Consider the following 22,144-nt stretch of genomic DNA (forward strand, 5'->3'; position numbering starts at 1 on the left):
TCGGGGCGCCGGATTCTGTCCTGGTTGCCCCTCTTCCAGGCCAGCTCTCTGCTGTGGCCCGGGAGTGCAGTGGAGGATGGCCCAAGTGCTTGGGCCCTGCGCCCCATGGGAGACCAGGATAAGTACCTGGCTCCTGCCATCAGATCAGCGTGGTGCGCCGGCTGCAGCGCGCCAGCCGTGGCAGCCATTGGAGGGTAGCAGGTAAAGCCTCTGCCTGCAGTGCCAGCATCCCATATGGGCACCAGTTCGAGTCCCGGCTGCTCCACTTCTGATTCAGCTCTCTGCTATGGCCTGGGAAAGCAGTGGAAGATGACTTAAGTCCTTGGGCCCCTGCACCTACGTGGTAGAGACCTGGAAGAAGCTCCTGGCTCCTGGCTTCCAATCACTGCAGCTCCAGCTGTTGTGGCCAACTGGGGAGTGAACCAGTGGATGGAAGACCCCTCTCTCTCTCTCTGCCTCTCCTTCTCTTTCTGTGTAACTCTGACTTTCAAAATAAATAAATAAATAATCTTAAAAAAAAAAAAGACGAAACTAGTGATGTGACAGAAGTCAGAACAGCGGTTACTGCTGGGGAAGGACACGACAGAGCCAGCTGGATTTTAAGAGTCCCCTTCCCCCATTTTATTTGAAAGGGGGGGGGGGAGAAAGAGATCTTCCATCTATTGATTCACTCCCCAAAAGCCTGCAACATTCAGCCAGGAGCCAGGTCTTCCCTGTGGGTGGCAGGGACCCAAGTATTTGAGCCATCGCCTGCTGCCTCCCAGGGCGCGTTAGTAGGAAGCTGGAGTCAGAAGTGGAGCTGGGACTGGAGCGAAGCACTCTGATTTGGAAGGCAGGTGTTCCAAGCAGCACAGCGGCCAGACACGTGTAACAACTGGCTGAGCTGCCCGAGTGTGTATTTTAGTGAAGGTAGAATATGCACCAATTTTTTAAAGTATAAAAACTAGAGGAAGGAGACATTACCAGCCCCCTGGTGCTCCCCTTAGGTTGAGGCCCCTCCTGGGGTAAGCACTCTTCCCCTCCAACAGCGAGGCTTACTTTTGTTTGATTTTGTGCCTTATAAAGACGGCCCATGCCCATGGTCCACGTGTGTGGGGGAGGAATACCCATTTTCAGATTCCCGAGAGCTGTGTACATGGTCGCGCCTTGTCAAAGCGTTTTTCCCAGGCCTGCTTTCGATGAGTCTGAAGTTGTCATGAGCCCAACACTCTGAGCCTGTGGTCCTGTCCCCCCGCCCCACTCCCCTGGGCGGCTGCTGTGGCCTGTATTCCGCTCGTCCGCTGGTGGAGATTCTGGCCCCCTTATCCAACGTGGCCCTTCCCAAAGGACAGCCACAGGCAAGGCACAGATGGAGGGGCACAGAGGAGGCTCCTCTGGTCACCTCCGCCCCTCTGCTCACCTCCTGCTGCACACCAAGCCTCCCCTCTGGTCCCTTCTCTCTCCTCCTCTTCAGGAGGCCTCCCAGACTCCCCTGTTGAACTCGCGACCCCAGTCCTGGGTTCCGCCTTCCCTGAGGGGGCAGCCGGCCCGTCCTGCATTCTGGCTTGACACTCACATGCAATTCCTGGCAGCCAGGTCCCGGTGTATGAACCTCTTGGTACTCAGGTACTCCATGCCACTGGCGATGTCTGTCATGAACTTCACCAGCATCTGCGTGGGGAGGAACTGCAGGGCCAAGGCAGGGCCAAGCAGAGATGAGCGGATCCCGAGTCCCTGCCTCCTCCCCGCCCTTCTCGTGCACGCCAGTCTCTGCCTGCTCTCTTCCCATGGCCCTGAGAACGAGGCCCAGCCCCTTTCTGCAACCTCCAAGGCCCCAGATAATCTGCTCTGCCCTCCTCTCTGACTCCATCTCCCACTCTCCTTGCCCTTGACTGACATCCAGCCAGGGGCTCCTTTCCGGCCAGCACACAAACCAAGCCTGTTTCCACCTTGGTCCATGCTGTGACCTCTCCTGTCGGAATCTCCCAGAGGCCCCCCAGCTGGCACCTCCTTCAAGGTCACAGCCTTCCCCCACCCACAAAAACCTGTCAGTCTCCCACTGCGTCTCTCTGGGAGCTGCCTGGGTCATGCAGCGGTCAGCTTGCTGAGCACCCTGTCCCACCGTCCCACCGTTGCACGGCGAGCTCCGTGGGAGCAAGTGCTCGGGCCCCACAATCTGGCCAGTGTCTGGACAGTGCTGGCGCCTGGTGTGTGCTCACGGAGTGCAGCCATGATTAAACACCCCTCACCATCGGCTGGTCCCCAAGCCGCGAGTACAGGAGGAAGCTGTGTAAGTCTCCATGTTTCATGAAAGGTAAGATGACCACAGGTGCCGGGAAGCCTTCTCGTTCAGAACCCTGGAAACAGACGCCTGAGCCCCCCAGGCAGCCCCATCACTCCAGCCGGACTGAGGGGAGGCCGGCGCCCTCCCAGCCAGACTCCAGCCTCTGCTTCCCTCTCTGTTGCTGGGGGAGTGACAGGGACAGAGTTTCAGAGAAGCCACTTCCAGCAGAGTTCCCAGGGATGTTTCCGGAGCCCCCCTGGGGACCTCAGCTATTTCTGGAAAGGGTCAGAGGTCGCATTCCAAGGCGAGGGAGAGAAGGGGGCGGAGTTTGCTGACCCTGGAGGAGCAGAGGAGTGGGGGAGCCAGGAGTGTGGGGGTTTGACCATCATCGTGGGGCCCCTGGATTTCCCCCACTCACCGAGCAGCTTCATGACGTTGGGGTGGTCAAATTCCTTCATGCAGACGGCTTCGCTCAGGAAGTCCTCCAGCTCCGACCTGGTGCAGATGGCGACTTGGGGCAGAGAGGAAGGTGGGTGAGGCCAGGAGTGAGGACTCCTTCCCTCCCCCGCCTCTCCATCGTCCTCATCTCCACCTTCATCACACACGATTAAGATGCTGGACTCAGTACTATATGTCTACCCATATGTGCCCATGGTTCTCCTCATTTAATTTATTTAAATATTCATTTTATTTGTTTGAAAGGCGGAGTGACAGAGAGATGCACGAGACAGTGATCTTCCATCCACTGCCAAATGGGTGCAACTGGGGCTGGGCCAGGCAGACTCCCTGGACCTCCATCTGGGCCTCCCACGTAGGTGCAGGGGCCCAAGCACTTGGACCATCTTTTGCTGCTTTCCCAGGAGCATTAGCAGGGAGCTGGACCAGAAGTGGACAAGCCGGGATTCGCACTGGCGCTCATATGGGATGCTGGCATCACAGTTGGCAGATGAACCCACTACCCCACAGCCCTGGCCCCTCATCCTCATTTAAAGATGAGGAAACCAAGGCACGAAAAGGAATGTGCCCAAGGGTGCCCAGAGCTGCAAGGTGGAACAGGCAGAACTCAACCCCAGGCAGCCTGGGGTCCGGGTACTCACTCTCACTCCAGGCTGCCTCCCAACGTTTTCCAACTGCTCTGGGACTCCCAGGGTTAATGCTGTCCCATTTTACAGGTCAGGACTCTCTGACCTGGAGGGGCAAGGTGACCTGCCTGAGGCTGCCCAGGTCAAGAAGGTAACCTGGAGCCAGGGTTGCAGAGGCTCAAGTCGCCGCTTTGGACGCCAGCATCCCACATGGAGGCAAGTTCCCGTGCCGGCAGCTCCACTTCTGGTCCAGCTCCCCGCTAATGTGCCTGGGAAAGCAACAGATGATGACCCAGTATTTGGGCCCCCGCCACCCATGTGGGAGCCCTGGAAGGAACTCTTGAGCTCTGGGCACCTGGCTTTAGTCAGGACCAGCTCCAGCCATTTTTGGCCTTGTGGGGAGTAAAACAGCAGATGGAAGATCTCTCTGTCATGCTGCCTTTCGAGTGCGTAAATACCCATTTTTTTTTTCCTGGTGCACAGGAAGTGCTCAGTGATGAATGAATGAGTGAATGACGATGACGCCGTAGCCCACGCTTTAATCCCTGTAAGTCAGGAAGGAGCCATTCCTCCCCCAACTCCAGCCCCAGCCTGACCCTCTACGCTTTTCCTTCTCTGCATAAAAAGGACTCAGAGCTGGACTTCCTGTGCTATGTGGCCCTGGACTGGCTAGCACCTGTCTGATGATGTAAATGCTTAGCTGCGGTTAACTGCAAGAACTACCTGCCACCCCCGCATTCACTGCTTTGTCTCGCAACAGCCCAGGGAGGCAGGGACATCCCGATCCAGTCTTCCAGAGGACGAGGGGAAGTCACGGTCCTGGATCCTGCAGCGTGCCTCCCCAGACCTCCCCCACTCTGCTGTATCATGGGGTGGGGAGTGCTCCTTGAACACTGCATTTCCCAGGCTCCCTTCCCTGCTGGCTTCCTGCCGCGGTTTGCCAAGAGCTGGCATTATGGGAGATGGGCAGTGGTGGGGGAGGCGGGGAGAAGGCAGGATATTTCATCTTCTCTCTACCTTCACGGAGCTGTGTCTTCTGGCGCCCACGGGCAGCCCCTAACTCTGTGGTCCCAACTTCCACCAGGCGCCCCTGGCCACAGGTTTGATGACATCACTTCCTCCCTCTGCTGTTCACAGCTAGGGGTGGAAGAGACTTCCTGTTCCTTCCTCCACCTATGTGGTGAGTGCCTGTATTCAGTTCCTTCTGTCAAACACCTGGCTCCCTTTTCTATTTGTTAACACTGAGGTGCTACACTGTGGTCAATCTGCCATTACCATTCCTGGGTTGGGGCTGGGGTCCCACACGTGCACACGCACGCACAGACTCACTCTTCATCGTCTTCACGGCCACCTTGAGAATGGAGTCGTCCTGGTTGAGCTGACCCTCCATCACGGCTCCAAACTCTCCTGTGAATGGCCCAAGGGAGATTTTGGCCTCAGGGGCCCACAGGGACTGCGTTTCCTACAGTCAGGTGCAGGCCGGGACAGAGGAGGGTACGTGTGGGCTGGGGGCCTCACCTTCTCCCAAGGTCTTCCCCAGGGCCACCTTGTGCCGGTCCACCATCACGTCCCGCAGCTTCTCCTTCAAGTCTTCACTGATGCCCAGGCTGTTCACTGCATGGAGGTGGACAGAGTCAGGGAGCAGGGCCGACACTCGGGGAGGCTCATCGGCAGGCCTCTGTCCACTGCTGACGTCCTACACCACTTCTGTGCTGCTTCAACATCTGAGGCTGCTCTGAGTACCTCCCTACCCTCACCCTAGCTACACCCCGGGACTCCCAAACCTTCCTCCAAGGCGGCAACTACAAGGCTAAAGTTGGGCACACAAATTTGCTCCAGTGGGCACCCTGATGGTCAGTTCCCTGCAGTACTTGTTAAAAATAATTTCTTCTTACTGAGGCGTAACTTGCACACATCCTGTGTGCACTGCTCGGTGGATTTTCACAAACCAAACACAACGTTGCAACCAGCAGCCAGGACAAGGAAAGCACACGGCCTGCCCTTTGTTGACTTCTCTTACAGTGGGCTGGTCAGCTGTTTCATTGGTGAATGTTGCAGACATGGACTCACCCGGCGCATGCTCTTTAGTGTCTGGTTTCTTTCACTCAGCATTATGCCTGTGATCACTGCTATATAATGGCTGTGTGTCACTGCGGTTTATTCATTTTCATTGCTATATAGTAAGAGTTCTCAAACTTACTGATCTCAGGGCCCCTGTACTGGTGTGGGTTATATGTTTACATCAGTATTTCTGGTATTCAAAATAGAAACAGATAGTTGTTTGTTTGTTTGTTTTGCTTTTTTGTGCTGAAACCCAGGATGGATAGCATTTTAAACCACAAGCATACAAGAGCACGTGTTCCGTCAATCATCAGAGTCACTGGTGACATCATCTCAGGTCAGGGAGTTTCTAGAAAACTCTACTGAATGATCATAAGAGTGCAAAAGGACAAATGCGATCTTTCCTTATGATGAAAATAGTTTTGACCTCATGGACCCCTGCAAAATGTCTTGGGGACCCCAGGGGACCCGGATCACACTCTCAGAACACAGCTGTCGGTTACTCCACAAGGTTGCTGTGACCTCCCTGCTGCTTACTCCTTCTCTTACACAAATGTCTTTCCCAGCCCTTCCCACATGTCCCCTGGGGGCCACGGCAGTGTTCTCCCTGTGTGCTAGGAGGACCTCACTCTGTTCCTCTTCTTTCTGAATTTCAGTTTCCCCAACTGGAAAAATGAGGATATTTGACAGAGTGGCTTCCAAGGACCCTCCTCAGCTGGGACCATCCGTGAACCTACAGTCCACCAGCAGAACCTATGGGTTAATGATTCTGTTGTTTGTGTCATGCGTCTACAGGAGCCCAGCAGGTCTGATTCTCTACACGTGTTAGCCCCAGACCTGGTCAGGGAGCCATGGCGTTCACTTACAGGTAGCTTCAGTAGTCCGGCGACTGTAGGACTTGCGGACCCGGTATCTGACCACCAGCTCACCCCGCTCCACTGTTGGCTCAAACACCTCTCTGGGGGGATGGGGAGAAGGGGAAGGCAGGAAAGAACCGTGAGCACCAGCCCAGCCCCGGGTCCTGCCTGCCCTCTCCTCCAGTGCTGCTGAGTGAGTCTTGGGCTGCTCCCTTCCACCTTCCAATCGTTCCCCAGACCCTCTTGCTCTCATCCTGATTCTGGGTCGCCTCTCTTCCTGCACAGCCTCCTCACTGGTCTCTTTGCCTCCAGCCTCTCCATCCCAGGCCACATAAGCCTCCCCAGCTCACCCATAGCGAGTCTCCTTCTTCCGCCGGTGGACAAGGAAGAGGGCCAAGATGAGGACGCAAGCAGCGGCCACAACTGCTCCCAGCAGTACATACCACCAGGGCCATGAGAAGGCGGGAGCTGGGGGTTCACTCACTGTCAGAGGGTATGGGGGACAGATCATGGCGGAGGCCCTGGATTCAGCTCCCTGGGACCCCCGGGGGGTGATGTGGGAGGGAGGCAGGAGGTGTAGAAGGAGGTGTGGGTGCATTTGATGAGGGGTGCAATCGTGTATCCACGGACACTGGGCAGGGTCAGGCAGGGCATGCGGCGGATATGACAGGAGTGTGTGTTAAAGCAGAAGGAACGTGAGAAGTGTAGGAACGTCGAGTTGAGAGCAGAATGAGGGGATGGTGTGATGGTGCAGCAGGTTCAGCTGCTGCTTGCGAAACCAGCATCCCGAGCCAGAGCACTGGTTTGAGTCTGGGCTACTCTGCTTCTGGTCCAGCTGCAGGAGAACATGCCTGGGAAGCAGCAGGAGACAGTGCAAGTGCTTGGGTTTTGCCACCCACACGGGAGACCCAGATGGAATTCCTGATTCCTACCTTCCGACTAGCCCAGACCTGGCTGTTGTGGCTATCTGGGGAGGGAACCAGCAGATGGAAGTGCACGCGCTCTCTCTCTTTCTCTGTCTTCCAAATAATAAATATTTGAAGAGCGGGATGAATATCTGATGACTGTGCAGGATGAGTTGTGAGTGTCCAAGGAGCACTGGGACGGGTGGGAATAAGTTTCAAGTAGAGTAGGTGTGTGTGATAATTATGCAAGGTGGGTGGTGTTGAGTGTGGAAAAACAGGTGAGTAGGAAAGAGAACACAGGATGGTGGGTGAGGCTTGTGCAAGGAGTGCAAGACTGATGAACAAAGGACCAATGCATGTCTTTGGTGTAATGCTGTCCGGTATGGTAAAAAAGTGTTTATTTACTTTCATTTGAATGGCGGGGGGTGGGGGAGGTAGAGAGAGAGAAATCTATCTGCTGGTTCACTTGCTAAAAGCCCACAGTTGTGAGGGCTGGGCCAGGCTGAAGCCAGGAGCCCGGGGAATTCCATCCGGGTCTCCCACATGGGAGGCAGGAGCCCTAGTACTTGAGCCATCACCTTCCGCTTCCCAGGATGCATCAGCAGGAAGCTGGATCAGAAGCAGAGCAGCCAGGACTGGCACTGGCGCTGCAATATGGAGTGTGGGTCTCCTCAGTGGTAGCTCTACCTGCTGTGCCACGACACCCATGCCTGAAAGCGTTCTCATAAAGCAGGGAGGAGGGCGAGACACCTGTGCAAGAGGCACGGTGAGTGTACACAGTGCGGGACTGCTGTGCACAGAGGTGAGGTTTAGACACTGGGAGCAGGCGATGACGTTCAGGGTGAGAGACGTGCACATGAACAGGTAAAGGAAGTGACTAGGGCAGGCGAGGGGTGTGGGTTGCATGGGAAGGGTGTGGAGATGGGGCAGGCGTAATGGTGCACAGAGTGTGTAGTGGGCTGTGACTGGTGAGGGGTGAGAAACGGTGTCTGAGGAGTGAGGAAGGGAGCTGTAGGGTGTAGGCTAGCGTGGACCAGAAGTTTCTTGGTGTCTGCAATGGGTGGTGTGAGTGTGTACATGGTGTGCAGAGCTTGTGAGTGAGAACTCCGTGTGTGTGTCATAGGTTTGGGAGGCGTGTGAGAGGAATGAAGGAATACAAAGGGATGTGCGCGACAGGAAGGTGGGATGAGTGTGGAATGCCTTTGTGAAGAAAGGAAGACATGTGAGGAGTACTGAGGGTAGTGGGTTGAGTTGCAAGAGGTGGACTGAGATGGTGTTAGGAGGGTATGACAGGTGTAGGAGGAGAAATTGAGAATTGCTGGGGAACTATTTGAGAGGAACAGATATGATGAGCATGCCTCATCCACCTACCCATCCATCCATCTATCCATTGACCCACCATTCTTCTATCCATATATCCCTCTACCCATGCACCCTTTGTATATCCATCCACCCACCCATCCATCCATCTATCCATCCATCCACTGACCCACTCACCCATCCATCCATCTATCCATACATCCATCAATCCATCCACTCACCCATCCATCCATCCATCCATACATCCATCTATCCGTCCACTCACCCATCCATCCATCCATCTATCCGTCCATCCATCTGACCCACCCACCCATCTATTCATCTATCCATACATCCATCTATCCATCCACTCACCCATCCATCCATCTATCAGTCCATCCACTGACCCACTCACCCATCCATCCATCTATCCGTCCATCCACTGACCCACTCACCCATCTATTCATCTATCCATACATCCATCTATCCGTCCACTCACCATTTACCTATCCATCCAGACACCCACCCACCAACCATTCATCAATCCATATACTCATCTACCCCCCTCCATCCATCCATTCATCACTGACTCACCCACCAGTCTACCATTCACTAAGGACCTACTTATGCTGGGCAATTCTAGGCACCTCCATCAAGGGCCACACAAACTCAAGAAGCAGAGGACAAGAATGATGAGTTTGAGAAACATGAAGGGCATGTGCAAAGGGCATGTGCATGCTAATGGGACCCTCCTTGGGTGTAGAGGGGAGGAAGAGAAGACAGGAGGTGCCAAAGCCCTTACCCAGCTGGTGGACTGGCTGTCCTTGCCCTGCGAGGAGAAAGGACAGAGGGGAGACGTGCTCAGAGAGGGCAAGGCTGGTGTGGCCCAGTGAAGGAGTCAGAGATGGCCCCAGGAAGCCTCGGGGTAGGAACGGAACAGGGTGCAGGTCGGGGTGGCAAGGAGGGACAAGGGTGCTGCAGGAGAGGGCTGAGCATGGCTCAGGAGTTACCTGGACGCCAGGGCTCCAAGGGCACGGGGAGGCTCCAGGGCCCATCCCCAGCAGCCGTGTAGGCTGCCACACACACCGTCAGGTTGGGCACAGGCCTGTCTCCCCGCAGCTCCAGGGTCACTTCTCGCTTGAGCCCTATGTCCATTAGCACCTAGGTGGTCCAGAGGGGCACGAGGGTAGAAGGCCAGGCCCATAGCTCAAGCCTCAGCCTCAACCCCGTCTCTTTCCCAGAGCCCTCATCCTCCAGCCCCTCCTCCCCTACATCTGCTCCCCCTTTCCTTTTCACTTCTCCATCCACAGGCCCAGTGGGAGACGGCACCAGGGCAAGGGCCTTGCCTGTCTCATTCTCTGAGGTGCCCCCCAACTCCTTAGCACGGCGCTCGGCACCCAGCACTGCTCAGGGAAGGTCTGCTGAAGAAGCCGTCTCGCCTTCTCACCTGGAACTCCGTCCCCTCCAGGCTTCCTGCCCTAGCTCTCCAGCCCAGGCTGCTCCAAACCCACGGAGCAGCTCTGCACTCATCGGGAGAGCCCCGCTTCCTCAAGATGCCGCACCACCGCCTCAGACAGAACTGCGCAACTGTCGTAGGCAGCAGGTGTCTCCTGAAACGCCGTCGCAGAGGTTCACAGAGAATCGTCCCCTAACCCCTCCCCGGAGCACTCAACCTCCCCAGAACGTGCTCCCGGACGTGTGAGTGACCGAATGCCACCCCATCTGGACAACTTTCTATGTCTTCCATCTCCTCTCCGAATCCCTCCTCCAGCCACCCCGCCCCACCCCAGCCAGCAGCACCCACCTCGGGGGTGTCCTGGCTTCGATACGCCAGCCGGTATCCTAGCAGGGTGCCCTGCAGGGGTGCCTTTGGCTCTTGCCAACGCACGAGGGCCTGGCTTCCGTTCCGCACGGCGCTAACGTTCTCGGGGGGGCCCAGGGGCACTGGAGGACAGGGAAGAAGGGAAGCTAGCATCCCCACTGCTTCCTGACCCCCTCCCCCGTTCCCAGGAAGTTAGGCATGGTGCAAAGGGCAGGCACGTGGGCAACGCTGCAGGCCTCCTGTGAGCAGAAGCACGGGGGTGGGGGTGGGGGAGAGGTGAGCGACGCCACGGACGGGGTTGAGAGGCGGGGGACGCAATGAGGGGGACGGGGTAAAGTGCGAGAGGCACACAAGCTCCAGCAGGGCAGTGAGCAACATCTCCCTGCCCAGCCCACTTACCTCCCTCCGGCGTCGCCACGGGCAGCCAGTGGGTCCAGGGCGAGGGGCCCTGGCTGCTGGTGCACGACACCCGGATGTGGTAAGAGGTGTGAGGATAGAGGCTGCCCAGCCGCAGATGGTGAGGGGGCACGGCTGCTTGCAAGGTGAGGGGCTCCTCCGGGGGGTCGGGCTGTCCTGGCCAGAGGCCCACCCCATCATCTGACAGCACTGCCTGGGAAGAGAGGGAAGGGCGTGGGGACAGGAAAAGCTCTCAGCTGTCGCGGCCCTGGTGTGACCACCCACCCTTGGCTGTATCATCACACAAAGGCCACCTCCTCTGGCAAGACTCTCGTTCCTCTCCGAGCCTCAGTTTCCCCATCTGGAGAAAGGGGGCTTAGAGGGGCAAATGCCCCTGGGTTGTTGAAAGCGTACATGTTATGGACACCCGAGGAGGCCAGGTGCACGGCAGGCGTTCGGCCTCGGTCATAGTAACGACGATGAATGGCGTGATGGTCACAGCTGCGACAGCAAAGCAAGCAGGAGCCTCTGAGACCCCAGCGCTGAGCCGGCCCACAGGCAAAGGCCACCTCCCACAGCAGAAGCCCGCAGAGCGCTCCTCTCTAGCAGCCGAGGGGCCTTCCTGGGGCTTGGGAAGGGTCTGTGCTTGTTCGTGTGTCTGTTTTTCTTCAAAGCTTTATTTACTTATTTGAAAGAGTGACACAGAGAGAGATCTTCCAGCTGCTGGTTCATTCCCCAAATGGCTGCAAGGCTGGAGCTGGTCCAGGCTGAAGCCAGGAAGCCAGGAGCTCCATCTGGGTCTCCCACATGGGTGACAGGGGCCCGAGCACTTGGGCCGTCTTCCGCTGCCTTCGCAGGTGCGTGAGCAGGGGACTGGACTGGAAGCCGAGCAGCCGGGAGTGGAATCAGCACTCTTGACACAGGGTGCTGCAACTCACTGTGCCAACACCAGTCCCAGGAGCTGCGTTTTGATTCGGAGGCTGGTTACATGGACAACTCTGCAGGTGAAACCATCTAGGTGTACGCCAAAGACTCCGTAGGATCCTTACAAGCATAAGGACACGTCTGGTGTGCACTGAGCACCGTTCACAAATCTGAATTCATTTAACCCTGGCACTGAGGTAGGTCCATGCTTATCCCGGTCATGCAGGTGAGGTCACTGAGGCCCAGAGAGATGGAATTACTTGTCTAACATCATCGGTTTGTCACTCCTGACCCTGGGGTGTGAACCCCATTCTGTCCCCAAGGCTCTGTTTACAGCGAGAGCATCAATGAAAGTGACAAAAGCTCTCAGCAATCCAGAGAGGTGGTGTAACTTAGAGCTGAAGGGCCTGGCTCAATCCAGACTCTCCACTCCCTGGCTCTGTGCCTCGGTTTCCTCTTCTGTAAAATGGGCGGACAACAGTGGCTCTGCTTTACAGGGTTGGCTGAACGGGGGCACACAAGAGTTGGCCGGCGCCGCGGCTCACTAGGCTAATCCTCCGCCTTGTGGCGCCGGCACATCGGGTTCTAGTCCCGGTCGGGGCTCCGGATTCTGTCCCGGTTGCCCCTCTTCCAGGCCAGCTCTCTGCTGTGGCCAGGGAGTGCAGTGGAGGATGGCCCAGGTGCTTGGGTCCTGCACCCACATGGGAGACCAGGAGAAGTACCTGGCTCCTGCCATCGGATCAGTGCGGTGCGCTGGTCGCAGTGCGCTGGCCGCGGCAGCCATAGGAGGGTGAACCAAAGGCAAAGGAAGACCTTTCTGTCTCTCTCACTTTCCACTCTGCCTGTCAATAAATAAATAAATAAATAAATAAATAGAGTTTAGAAGACTGCCTAGGCATACTGCATGTTCCTCCAGGATTTTTTTGTGCGACAGAAGTCACCTGGCAACAAGTGTCAACCTCTGCACTCCCCCGCACGGCAGCACCTGGCTGGTCCTCTGGAATGGCACGGTCGGGACAGGGCCCCAGTCGGGGCACACATTTGCACAGCCCTGCCACGGAGCCCCACGCCACGATCACACACAACTCCTGGGCACACACCTCAGCACTGCTGCTGCTCAGGGCCTCACTTTCAGCCTGGAGACCTCAGTGTGGGCTCCTCGTGTCTGGGTCCAGCTTGGATGTTATTTGCTGTGTGACCTACAGTGAACACCTTGACTTTTCTGTCTCGGTTTCTGTCTCCAGAAAACAGGCCTCCCTACTCGTCAGGGTGTAGTGTTTAAGGACACAATGCTTGCACCTCGTGGCACCAACAGCTAACACCTCTCCGATGCCAAGGATGCGCCAAGCTCCAATGAACTCACTGACTTTTCACCCTATGGGGCCAATTTCCTTTCTCACTGCTACTTTATGAGTGAAGTCAAGGCTGTGAGAGGGTCAGCAGCTTTCCCAAAGTCACACAGCTCCTACGTGGGGAGATACACCACCCCCGGAGAGCCGCGGAGGGGTGGACGTGCGTGGTGCATCACAGGAGGGGGTGAGGCTGTCCTCATGCCTGCTCTCCCACCCACAGTGACAGACAAGAAGAGGAACCTCTTCCAGGGCAGAAGGGAGGTGGGTGCAGATAGTGGGCCTGTGCCCACTCCCACTTCTCTTTTGCCTGGGATGGCCGTGACCTTTCTGCTGGAGCCCTTTAGCCCCAGCCAGAGCACAGCAGGAAGTGAGACCTGGAGACGGAAGATGACACACTTCTGCTTTCCTGGGGACACTTGATGGATGGGGCCTGAACCGGCATCTGAAGTCTCCCAAGTCAGGCTGGCCTCTGGGACTGGACCTCAGCTTTGCCCTTCTAGCCATGGTAGGGGTCGGGTGGACAGGCCACTTCCCCTCTCTGGGCCCCAGTTCTTCACCTGGAAAACAGGGAAGTTACTGGCACTCCCTGCTAGGGTTAAAATGCCCAGGGCACGGAAGCGTAAGAAAGGCAGCACCTGTTTAGTTAAGCATTGGCTCTAAAACAGTGTCCGAGGAGGACAGGAGCACCCTTGGGTTTGGTGAGACCAGGGTTTGAATCCTATGTCTGCCATTTCTTGGCTGTGACCTTGGGCAAGCTGTAAATTACTGAGCTTAGTTTCTTTCATCTGAAAAACAGGTGGGGCCACGCATGAGGAGAAGTGAGTACAGCTGTACATAGGGCCCTGCCCGCAGTTGACTTGCGACCGAAGCCGACTGCTGACATCACTGTCACGGACACTGGCCCGCTCTCACCTCTGACTTCCAAATCTCAGAGAACTCCAGAGGCCCTGGACACACACATCTGGCTTGCCTGCTCGCTTGCTTTCTCTCTCTATTTTTTACACATCTGACTTTTTCTTTTCTTTTCTTTTCTTTTCTTTTCTTTTCTTTTCTTTTCTTTTCTTTTCTTTTCTTTTCTTTTCTTCCTCCCTCCCTCCCTCCCTCCCTCCCTCCCTCTCTCTCTCTCTCTCTCTCTCTCTCTCTTTCTTTCTTTCTTTCTTTCTTTCTTTCTTTCTTTCTTTTTTCTGAGTCAGAGCAGGGCTTTGACACTGCTTGGACGTTGCTGGCGTCCTGCGTCAGAGGACTTGAGTTCGAGTCCCAGCTCCACCTCCAGCTTACTGCCAACACCCTGGGAGGCAGCAGATGACGGCCCCAGTGCTTGGGTCCTTGACACTCATGTAGGAGACACAGATCAGGTTCTGGGCTCCCGGGTTCAGCCTGGATCAGCCCTGGCTGTTGTGGGCGTTTGGGGAGTGAACCTACAGACAGACGACTGACCTCTGTCTGTCTATCCCTGTCTCTCCCTTTTTCTGTCTCTCTGCCTTTCAAGTAAAAATAAATCAATAAAATTAAAATAGAGTAGGAACAACTTAATGTGGAGACTGGGTCTAGCCCACCTCACTTGTCATGCACTGTTCTTTTATTTTTTAAAAACGATGCATTTATTTCAAAGGCAGAGAGACCGAGCGATGGAGAGAGTGTGAGTGAATGTCAGAGAGACAAGGAGAACTTCCCATCTGTTGGTTCACTCCCCAGTTGGCCACAATAGCCAGGTCTGGAGCCCGGAACACCATCCGGGTCTCCCACATGGGTGCAGGGCCCCAGCACTCGAGCCATCCTCTGCTGCTTCCCAGGTGCATCAGCAGAGCTGAACTGGAAGCAGAGCAGCTGGGACTTGAACTGGCACTCCACTATGGGATCCGGCATCACAAGGGGGGGCTTACCCCTGGGCCACCATGCCAGCCCCATCACGTACTCTTGTAGAAAACATGCCCCGTACATGCCCGACCCTGTGGTGGTAATAATGAGGAGTCAGTGACCTTGGAGCCCACCGCCCCGTGGGGGACGACCCAGAGGGGTCAGGACTGAACAGGAGATACACAGGGCAACGGGTACCTTACAGTGACACAGAGAGCTCCCGGCCCTGCTGTCTCAAATCTGGTCAGAGTTAATACCATTAATACTAAAAATAATGAAAACAGCTAATGATGCATTTCCTAAGTTCCAGTTGGTTATTATTGAATTTTCACAACAAGCTTATCAGATCGATGCTACCACTGTGCCCATTTTACAGATGAGAGAACTGAGGCCTGTAGAGATCAAGTAACTGGCCCAAGTGGAGCCAGGATTTAACTCAGGATATCTGGCTTAATCTGCAGCTCTGTTGCCTTTCAACACACCAATGGCTGGGAAGGGCTGGCTTCCCAGGGAGAGAGTGAGGGCTGGGGGTGTGGGCTGACTGAGGTGAGCAAAGCCTGGGAGTCTCACCTGCAGGGTGCAGTGGGTGAGGGGGTAGATTCCGCTGAGGCCTGGGGTCCAAGCCACCTCCAGCTCTGTAGGCCAGCGAGAAACCAGGTGGAGGTCACGGGGCCGCTGGGGGATCACTGTGGACAGATGAGGGCGCGTTTGCCCAAAGCTCCCCACCCTGCCCTCTGCCCCTGGGCCTAGCCCCCACCCGACACCCAACCCCCCCCCCCAACTAGCTCCCGTTTCTGTCACCTGTAATGGTGGCCGTGCGGGATGTGGTGACCCCCTTGGCATTATGAGCTTCGCAGGAGAAGGACGACGTCCTGTTCAGGCCTGGGGAGTCACAGGAGGAGCCCAGGGTCAGAGACGGGGAGGAGGGGCTCCGCCCACTTTGTCCGTCCATCTTGACCAGGCTCAGCCCAGGTCACCTGGGCGCCTGCTGGGAGGGAGAGTGTGGGGAGGGGAGGGCAATGCACCGCCATCCCCAAGCTCAAGGCCAGGCCCCTGGCCTCAGACCAAGCCCCTGCCACACAGCCCCACACAGGCACAGGAACACACTCCAAAACACATGTGTACATACACACATAGACACAGACACACATACATGCACACACACTTTCAGAGGGGCCTGCAGAGACACCCCAGGCTGCGTGTGCACCTGCTAGACAAGCCTGAGGCTGTGGGCGAGCATGCCACCAAAGCATCTCATTCACACACTTGTCCTCTCCCAACCCCTCTCCTCGCTCATTGTGCTCCGGTCACACTAGCTTCCTGGTGTCACACACACACACACTAGCATGCTCCCACCCTGGGAACCGTGCACTTCTGTTCCTTCCACTTGGAGGCTCACTGCCTCCCTCCATCATGCCTGTTCCGCACATGACACCTGCCAGTCGCTCTGTTCCCAGCCACCCCTTTTCCAGCGCAGGGGCACAGCAGTGCTGGGGGTGCAGGGCCCCGTCAAGTGGGACTGGCACACAATAGGTGCTCCCTATGTGGGCACGATGGATCTGTGGGTGTCCATGTGCTGGTGAGCGTTTCTGGGGGTGTGTGCAGAAATGTGTATGTGGCCAGGAGAGCCACCATGTGCGTCTTCAGTGCCACTTCTCAGTGCCTGGAGATGATAACTGCCTCTCCCCAGTGCCACGGTGCAGCTGCGCACGCGCGCGCGCGCACACACACACACACACACACACACACACAGAGGCGCCTGCAAGTGCAGAGGCCACGCACACTGCCGCACATCTGCTCAGCGACATGGCACGGCCAGAGGTCGGAGCGCCAGGGCCTCGTCTGTTGCTGCCGCCAAGCGCGCGCGCGCGCACCTCGTCCAGCTGTTTCCGTGCGTGTGCCCGTGGCCCTGAGGCCTGCGCGTGCTGCTCTCTCGGGCCTGTGCCTGGGTTCCCACCACCGTGTTTGCGAGAGGGGCACTCTGCCCGCCCGCAGACAAAAAGTTTCCTTTTCTCCGGAGAGGAACCGGAGAAAAGTCCGCCGAGGCCGGAAGGGGGAGGGCAGGGGGAGGCGAGGCCCTGGCGGCTGCCTGGTGCCGGAGCGGCCCGTTCCCAGCCAAGGTCAGGTGCCCGCGCGCGCGCAGCCCCCGCGGCCAGGCGGCCGGAGAGGGGGCGGGGACCCTGGGTCTGCTCCAGCCCACCTGGCACGTGGGGCCTGCGCCAGGGTCACCGCGTGCGGGCGCTGGCGCCGCCCCTGCCGCGGGCCCGAGCAGCCGAGACGGAAGGGGGGGCAATGTTCTGGAGCCAGGTCCTGTTCCGACCGCAGCATTCCTGCCCCCGCGTGAGTCACCGGGGCGCCCCCCCACCCTGGCACTTCCGGCAGTCCAAGGGGCCCCCTTCCCAGGCCGGGCGGGTGGTGGCACCTTGAGGGAGGGGAACTGAGGGCCGGAGGGGGCCTGGGTCTCACTCCCCTCCTGAGGGCTCTCGCTTTGGGACAGGGGCCCGCCCGACACTCCAGATGTACTTTCCAGATGTCTGCCCCACCCCCTGCCCGCGCTCCCCCCGCCACTCTTTTCCAAGGGAATGAGAGGGATGGAAGAAGAGGGAGGCACGCCCTGAGTCAGATAGAGGGACAAACACCAGCAGACAAAATTCCTTCACCCCCCCAACACCAATGAATCACACTTAAACACACAAGGGCCATTATTAGAACCAGAAAATGCAGCACTCGCTACGCTACACACAGATGTGCAAGGGCTGATGCCGTCACACACACAGTGACTTCCATGTAAACCCACAGTGGTGGACACTGATGTCAGATACACGGGTGAGCTTATGTGGGGACAAACACGTGAACACTTGGTCCCATGTGTGCACGCGGATGACAAACACCCACCAACACAAGGTGCACCCGGGCTCACGGGTGACTGGGTTGACTGGGGCTGGACACACACACACACCAGGATGCCTTTGGTGAAGGTTCCCATCGGCTTGCTTGCCTACTTGCAGCACCTTGGGGCATACAAACACGCAGCCAGACACAGCGGCATGCGCTCAGGCTGCTCCACGTTCATGGGGAGGCAGACTGCCACAGAGACACTGCTGCATACACTAAGGCTGGCGCCGGTGCGCACGCATGCACCAGGCATGCACCAGGCACCAGATCATTCACCAAGTGGCAGCCACAGGGAGGGCGGATGGAAGCAGAGGGTGTTGCTACTGCTCTGCTCTGACTCCACACACAGACACACACACGGACACATGCGTGTGGATACACACACACACACACACACACACACACGGAAGCTGTGCCCCACTAAGGCCCCCTGCCTGAGAGAGGCAGCTACTGATGAATCCCTCCCACACACTGAAACTCACACACACAAACCCTGCTACATCTGTGCCCCCAATTTCCGCTCCTCCCATGGATTTGGCGGGGGGGGGGGGGGGGGGGGACACCGTCCCCTCCCCCTTCCACTTCTCCTGGGTCCTGCCAGGCTGACTCAAGCCCCATCCCTGTCCCTACCCGGCCACCTGAGCTATGGGCCTGAGTCACCCCTCTGGGGGCTGGCTTGTTCCCTGCACACTCAGGGCCCCCGGAATGCTGGGAATGCGGCTCCTCCCTCCACCCTCCACTCTGGGAGACCCTCCTCATCCTGGCAGAGGGAAGCAACAGGTTGGGGTACGGGGAGCTGTTATCCTTTAGGGCTCAGCCACTTCCCCTGACAGAGCATCCCATGTGTACTCCTGTGTCTCCTCCTTCCATAAAGGGGAGCCCCCATGTCCAGGGGCTGCTTCTGCCCACTGTGTGACCCCAGCTGGAGGCCTGCCAGTGTGTGAGATGCAGAAGGGATGGGTCACCCTGACGGGGAAGGTGCCTATCACTCGGACCTCCCTGTGCTGTCTCTCCACCTCTGGTCACCTCTGTGGCTGGTCCCTTCTTGTGTCTCCCAGGCTCGCTCGCTCTGATTGTCTCTGAGCCTCCCACTTTCTCCCTCTCTCTCTTCTCTGGGCTCTGTGCCCCGAGAGGGGCCTGGCTGGATATCCTCCCTGTTGTCCTCCCCATAGTCGAGGCCAGCAGGGCTTCTCAGGGCCGGAGGTGGGCAGGGCATGGGGGGAGGTGGAAGACAGGCGGAAGCACTGGTTCGTGGGTCAAGGGCACCAGGCCCACACGCACTTGGGCTGTGCAGCAGCTCAGAGGAAATCCGGGACAAGGAATGCTATTCACAGCGAGACACTGGGCTGAATGGAAGGAGAGGCAGAGAGATGGAGAGACAGAAAGACACACACAGAGAAGCAGTGGGAGAGACAGAGAACTAGAGAAATAAGAGAACTGACAGAAAGAAACAGACGCGAGACCGAGACAGGGACAGAGGGACTGGCAGACGCACAGAGGCAGCGAGCCAGCGCTCTCTGCTGACTTGGCCCAGGGAAGCCAGACTCACCGGGAACACGCAGGCTGTCCTGGGGGCCGTGCCCCACGGCCGGGGCCAAGGGGGCTGCATCCTGGAGCCAGAGTAGGTCCACGGGTTCTGGGGGCCCCTGGGCCCGGCAGCTCAGGTTGAAGGGAGTGTCGGCAGGCACAGCCCTGTCCTCAGGCTCCTCCAGGAAGTAAGGTAGGCCTGGCGGGAGGGCAGTGGCAGAGGTCGGGAATCTGGGAGCCTCCCACGTGTCCCACCCACCTCTGGGATACTGGGGGCTTTGGATACCTGACCCACTTTGCAGGGTCTCTGACCCCCCTGGGACATCTGAGCCTGCTTCATGACTGACCCCCTAGGCCTCTGTCCAGCAACACGTGATCCCCCCCCATGTTTGACCCCCAAGATGTCTGGGCCCCCCATGTCTGCTTTTCAGAATGTTTGACTCATCATCTCATTTTCTTGATGCAGAAAGTGAAGCCCCTGGTGTGGGGAGTGGGGGCTCAGTCTCGTGCCTACCACTCCTTATCTGGTTCCTAGAATGGGCTATGCCAGCTACAACTGACCTTCAGGACATCCTACAAACCCCAGTACGTCTTCTCTTCACAATACACACCCACAAGCCTGCCTCCATCCTCGAGAGACCCCAAGTTCTCTGCCCTGCAGGGCCTGCGTGACCTCCATGGACCTCCCTGTGTGTCATGACTCCCCCCCCACCCATCCCCGGGCTCACCTTCCAGCCCCAGATAGCCAGGCTGAGACACAAAAGTCTGTCCCCCCAGGACCACCGCACACTGGTACCGCCCTGCATCCGACAGCCGCAGGGATGAGATTCTGGAAGGGCAAGAGGAGGGAAGAGGCTGGAGGTCAGAACTGGAGCCGGTTGGTCCCAGAGGTCTTGTCACTGGCTCAAAGCCACACAGCCTGCAGGCGACTCAGCCAGGACTCTGGTCCAGGAGGGGCTCGGTGCCCATGACCTACCCGCCCGTGATGGGGGCGTGTGGGGATGGGGAGGAGCTTGGGTGTGGCTGGTTGGGGAGAGCAGGCACCTGAGTTTGCTGACCACTTTCCAGTCATCCTGGCCGTCTTCGCCCAGGGGCACCTGGGTCTGGGTGCTGTCCGCCAGCTCCAGGATCTGTCCATCCCGCAGCCAGACCACCTCGGGGGGCTCCCTCTGGATCCGGAGCTCGCACTGAAGGGTGCCCGTGAGTCCCCGGGCACGGGTGACGTTCCCTGGACTTCTCACAAAGGGGTGCTCCTCAGCCTGCGCACCTGCATTGGAGAAGGGAGCTTATGGACCCCCCGTTTTCTCCAGCCACTCGGTTCCATGCTGTCCCTGCCTGCCCACCGGCTGCCAGGACCCGCCAGGCCCTTCGGCCCACATAGTTGTAGGGTGACCTCAGAAGGGGGTGGAGGGCCGAGGCGTGGGGGAGGGTGGGAGCCTTCCCAGGGGACCGAGGCCCAGCATCCATCCGTCCGTTGGGAAGTAGGCCCGGGATCTGGCAGCCTCCCACGCCCTGGACTGCCTGGCAGGCCAGTCCCGGCCCCCTCTGCCCTCCCTCAGGGTCTCTGGAGACTTCATGGACTGGGCTGCTGGCTGGGGGAGGGAGAAGGCGAGAAGAGAGGCTGGGAATGGGGAACCAGAGAAGTCAGAAAAAGTCTGGCACAGGGAGAAAGAGAGCGAACAGAGATAGAGGTAGACAGAGAGATGAAGAGAGACATGACTCTTAGGACAAAGGGCAGGGAGGGTGTCTAAGAAGAGGGGCAGAGACGGGGAGAGAGCAGCGGAGCCGGCAGGCGGTGGACTGGAGGCAGAGATGGAGAGGAAGACAGAGAGGGAGCAGGCAGTGGTGGGGCAGGCACAAGTGTGAGGGGTGACAGTGGCAAGGAAAACCCTGGGGGCTCCAGAGCCCTCCCCACTCTGCCACTTAAGTGCTCTTTGGGGAAGGTTCCTGCCTTCCCAGAGGGCCCCCAGCCCAGCCCCGGCTCCCAGAGCCTCCACCCCTTCTGTCTCCTGTCGGTCTGTGTCCATCTCTTCCGTCTCTGGCCCTCCTAGTTTCTGTTTCCTGTCCCCCTGTTCCTCTCTCAGACTCTCCCCCTGCCTCTTGCTCTGTCTCGGAGTCTCAGCAGCGTCTCCTTGTCACCCTCATGCCAAGTCCCTTGTCGTTCCCAGGAAACTCTAAGCCAGCTCAGCACACCCCCCCCCCACCACCACTCCCGCCTCGGCACCTGCCATCCATCCCCTTCCCCTCCCGCCACAGCCCCTCCATGGACGGCCCTGCCCCGACAGTTCCCATCACTCACCCCTGGGGGCCAGGCACCCCCAGCAGCACAGCACCAAGCACCAGGCCAGTGGGATCCTGCCCATCCTCCGGGCGCCACAGCGCAGTCCTTGCCAAACTTTGCTCCGAAGTTGCTGGGCACGCCGCGGGGGGAGGGGGCAGGGCTGGGCTGTACCCGGCCCTCCCCCCAGCTCCGTGCTCCCCTGATTTGGCACTGCCCGCCTGGCACAGCCGAGTCCCTTCAGCCGGCTCCGTTCCTCCGCAGCCGCCTTCCCGGCTCCCTGCCTCCTTCTCTCCCTCCCAGACTTCAGGCAACCCAGTCCCCGCCCCTGGCTCCCCCTCTGCCTCCGCCCACCGGGCCCGGAGCCCAGGGGCCACCTGGAGGACGAGGGGTTAACTTGGAGAAGCGAGGACTAGCCTTGTCTTAAAGGGGCCTCAGAGGGGGGAGGCTGAGGAGGAGGAAGGGGATCCCCAGTGACTGTGCCCGGCCCCAGGGCCAGTGAGGCGGGGAGGCTGTGTGTCCCTCTGGCTGGGCCCTGGGCGCTGTCCCTCTGGGCTCCTCTGGTGTCTGGTAAACATCCCTCCCCAGCTCCCCCCACCCAGCCTGCACACCCCCCTCTGCCCCCG

At 58.2% G+C, this 22,144-nt stretch overlaps 1 protein-coding gene across 2 annotated transcripts in view; it reads right to left on the reverse strand.

The window, feature by feature from the left end:
• The window catches only part of AXL (AXL receptor tyrosine kinase), a 28,752-nt gene extending 6,685 nt beyond the window's left edge, over positions 1 to 22,067 (reverse strand). Inside the window, exons 1-17 of one of the 2 annotated variants that reach the window (XM_008249707.5) lie at positions 21,540 to 22,067; positions 20,285 to 20,507; positions 19,969 to 20,069; positions 19,263 to 19,439; positions 15,620 to 15,700; positions 15,389 to 15,504; positions 10,689 to 10,899; positions 10,272 to 10,411; positions 9,478 to 9,628; positions 9,270 to 9,296; positions 6,614 to 6,746; positions 6,273 to 6,364; positions 4,864 to 4,959; positions 4,675 to 4,752; positions 2,682 to 2,774; positions 2,229 to 2,350; positions 1,556 to 1,665 (exon numbers count right to left, since the gene is read on the reverse strand). In XM_008249707.5, the coding sequence (XP_008247929.4) occupies positions 1,556 to 1,665; positions 2,229 to 2,350; positions 2,682 to 2,774; positions 4,675 to 4,752; positions 4,864 to 4,959; positions 6,273 to 6,364; positions 6,614 to 6,746; positions 9,270 to 9,296; positions 9,478 to 9,628; positions 10,272 to 10,411; positions 10,689 to 10,899; positions 15,389 to 15,504; positions 15,620 to 15,700; positions 19,263 to 19,439; positions 19,969 to 20,069; positions 20,285 to 20,507; positions 21,540 to 21,603 (2,015 nt within the window). In that variant the 5' untranslated portion in view covers positions 21,604 to 22,067. The remainder of the gene's footprint in view (positions 1 to 1,555; positions 1,666 to 2,228; positions 2,351 to 2,681; positions 2,775 to 4,674; positions 4,753 to 4,863; positions 4,960 to 6,272; positions 6,365 to 6,613; positions 6,747 to 9,269; positions 9,297 to 9,477; positions 9,629 to 10,271; positions 10,412 to 10,688; positions 10,900 to 15,388; positions 15,505 to 15,619; positions 15,701 to 19,262; positions 19,440 to 19,968; positions 20,070 to 20,284; positions 20,508 to 21,539) is intronic. The other variant, XM_051836360.3, reaches the window with a different exon arrangement.
• Positions 22,068 to 22,144: the final 77 nt, after the last annotated feature.

Source organism: Oryctolagus cuniculus, chromosome 18, assembly GCF_051225735.1.
Source record: "Oryctolagus cuniculus isolate XC-2025 breed Fujian yellow rabbit chromosome 18, ASM5122573v1, whole genome shotgun sequence".
In the NCBI taxonomy this organism is placed as follows: Eukaryota; Metazoa; Chordata; class Mammalia; order Lagomorpha; family Leporidae; genus Oryctolagus; species Oryctolagus cuniculus.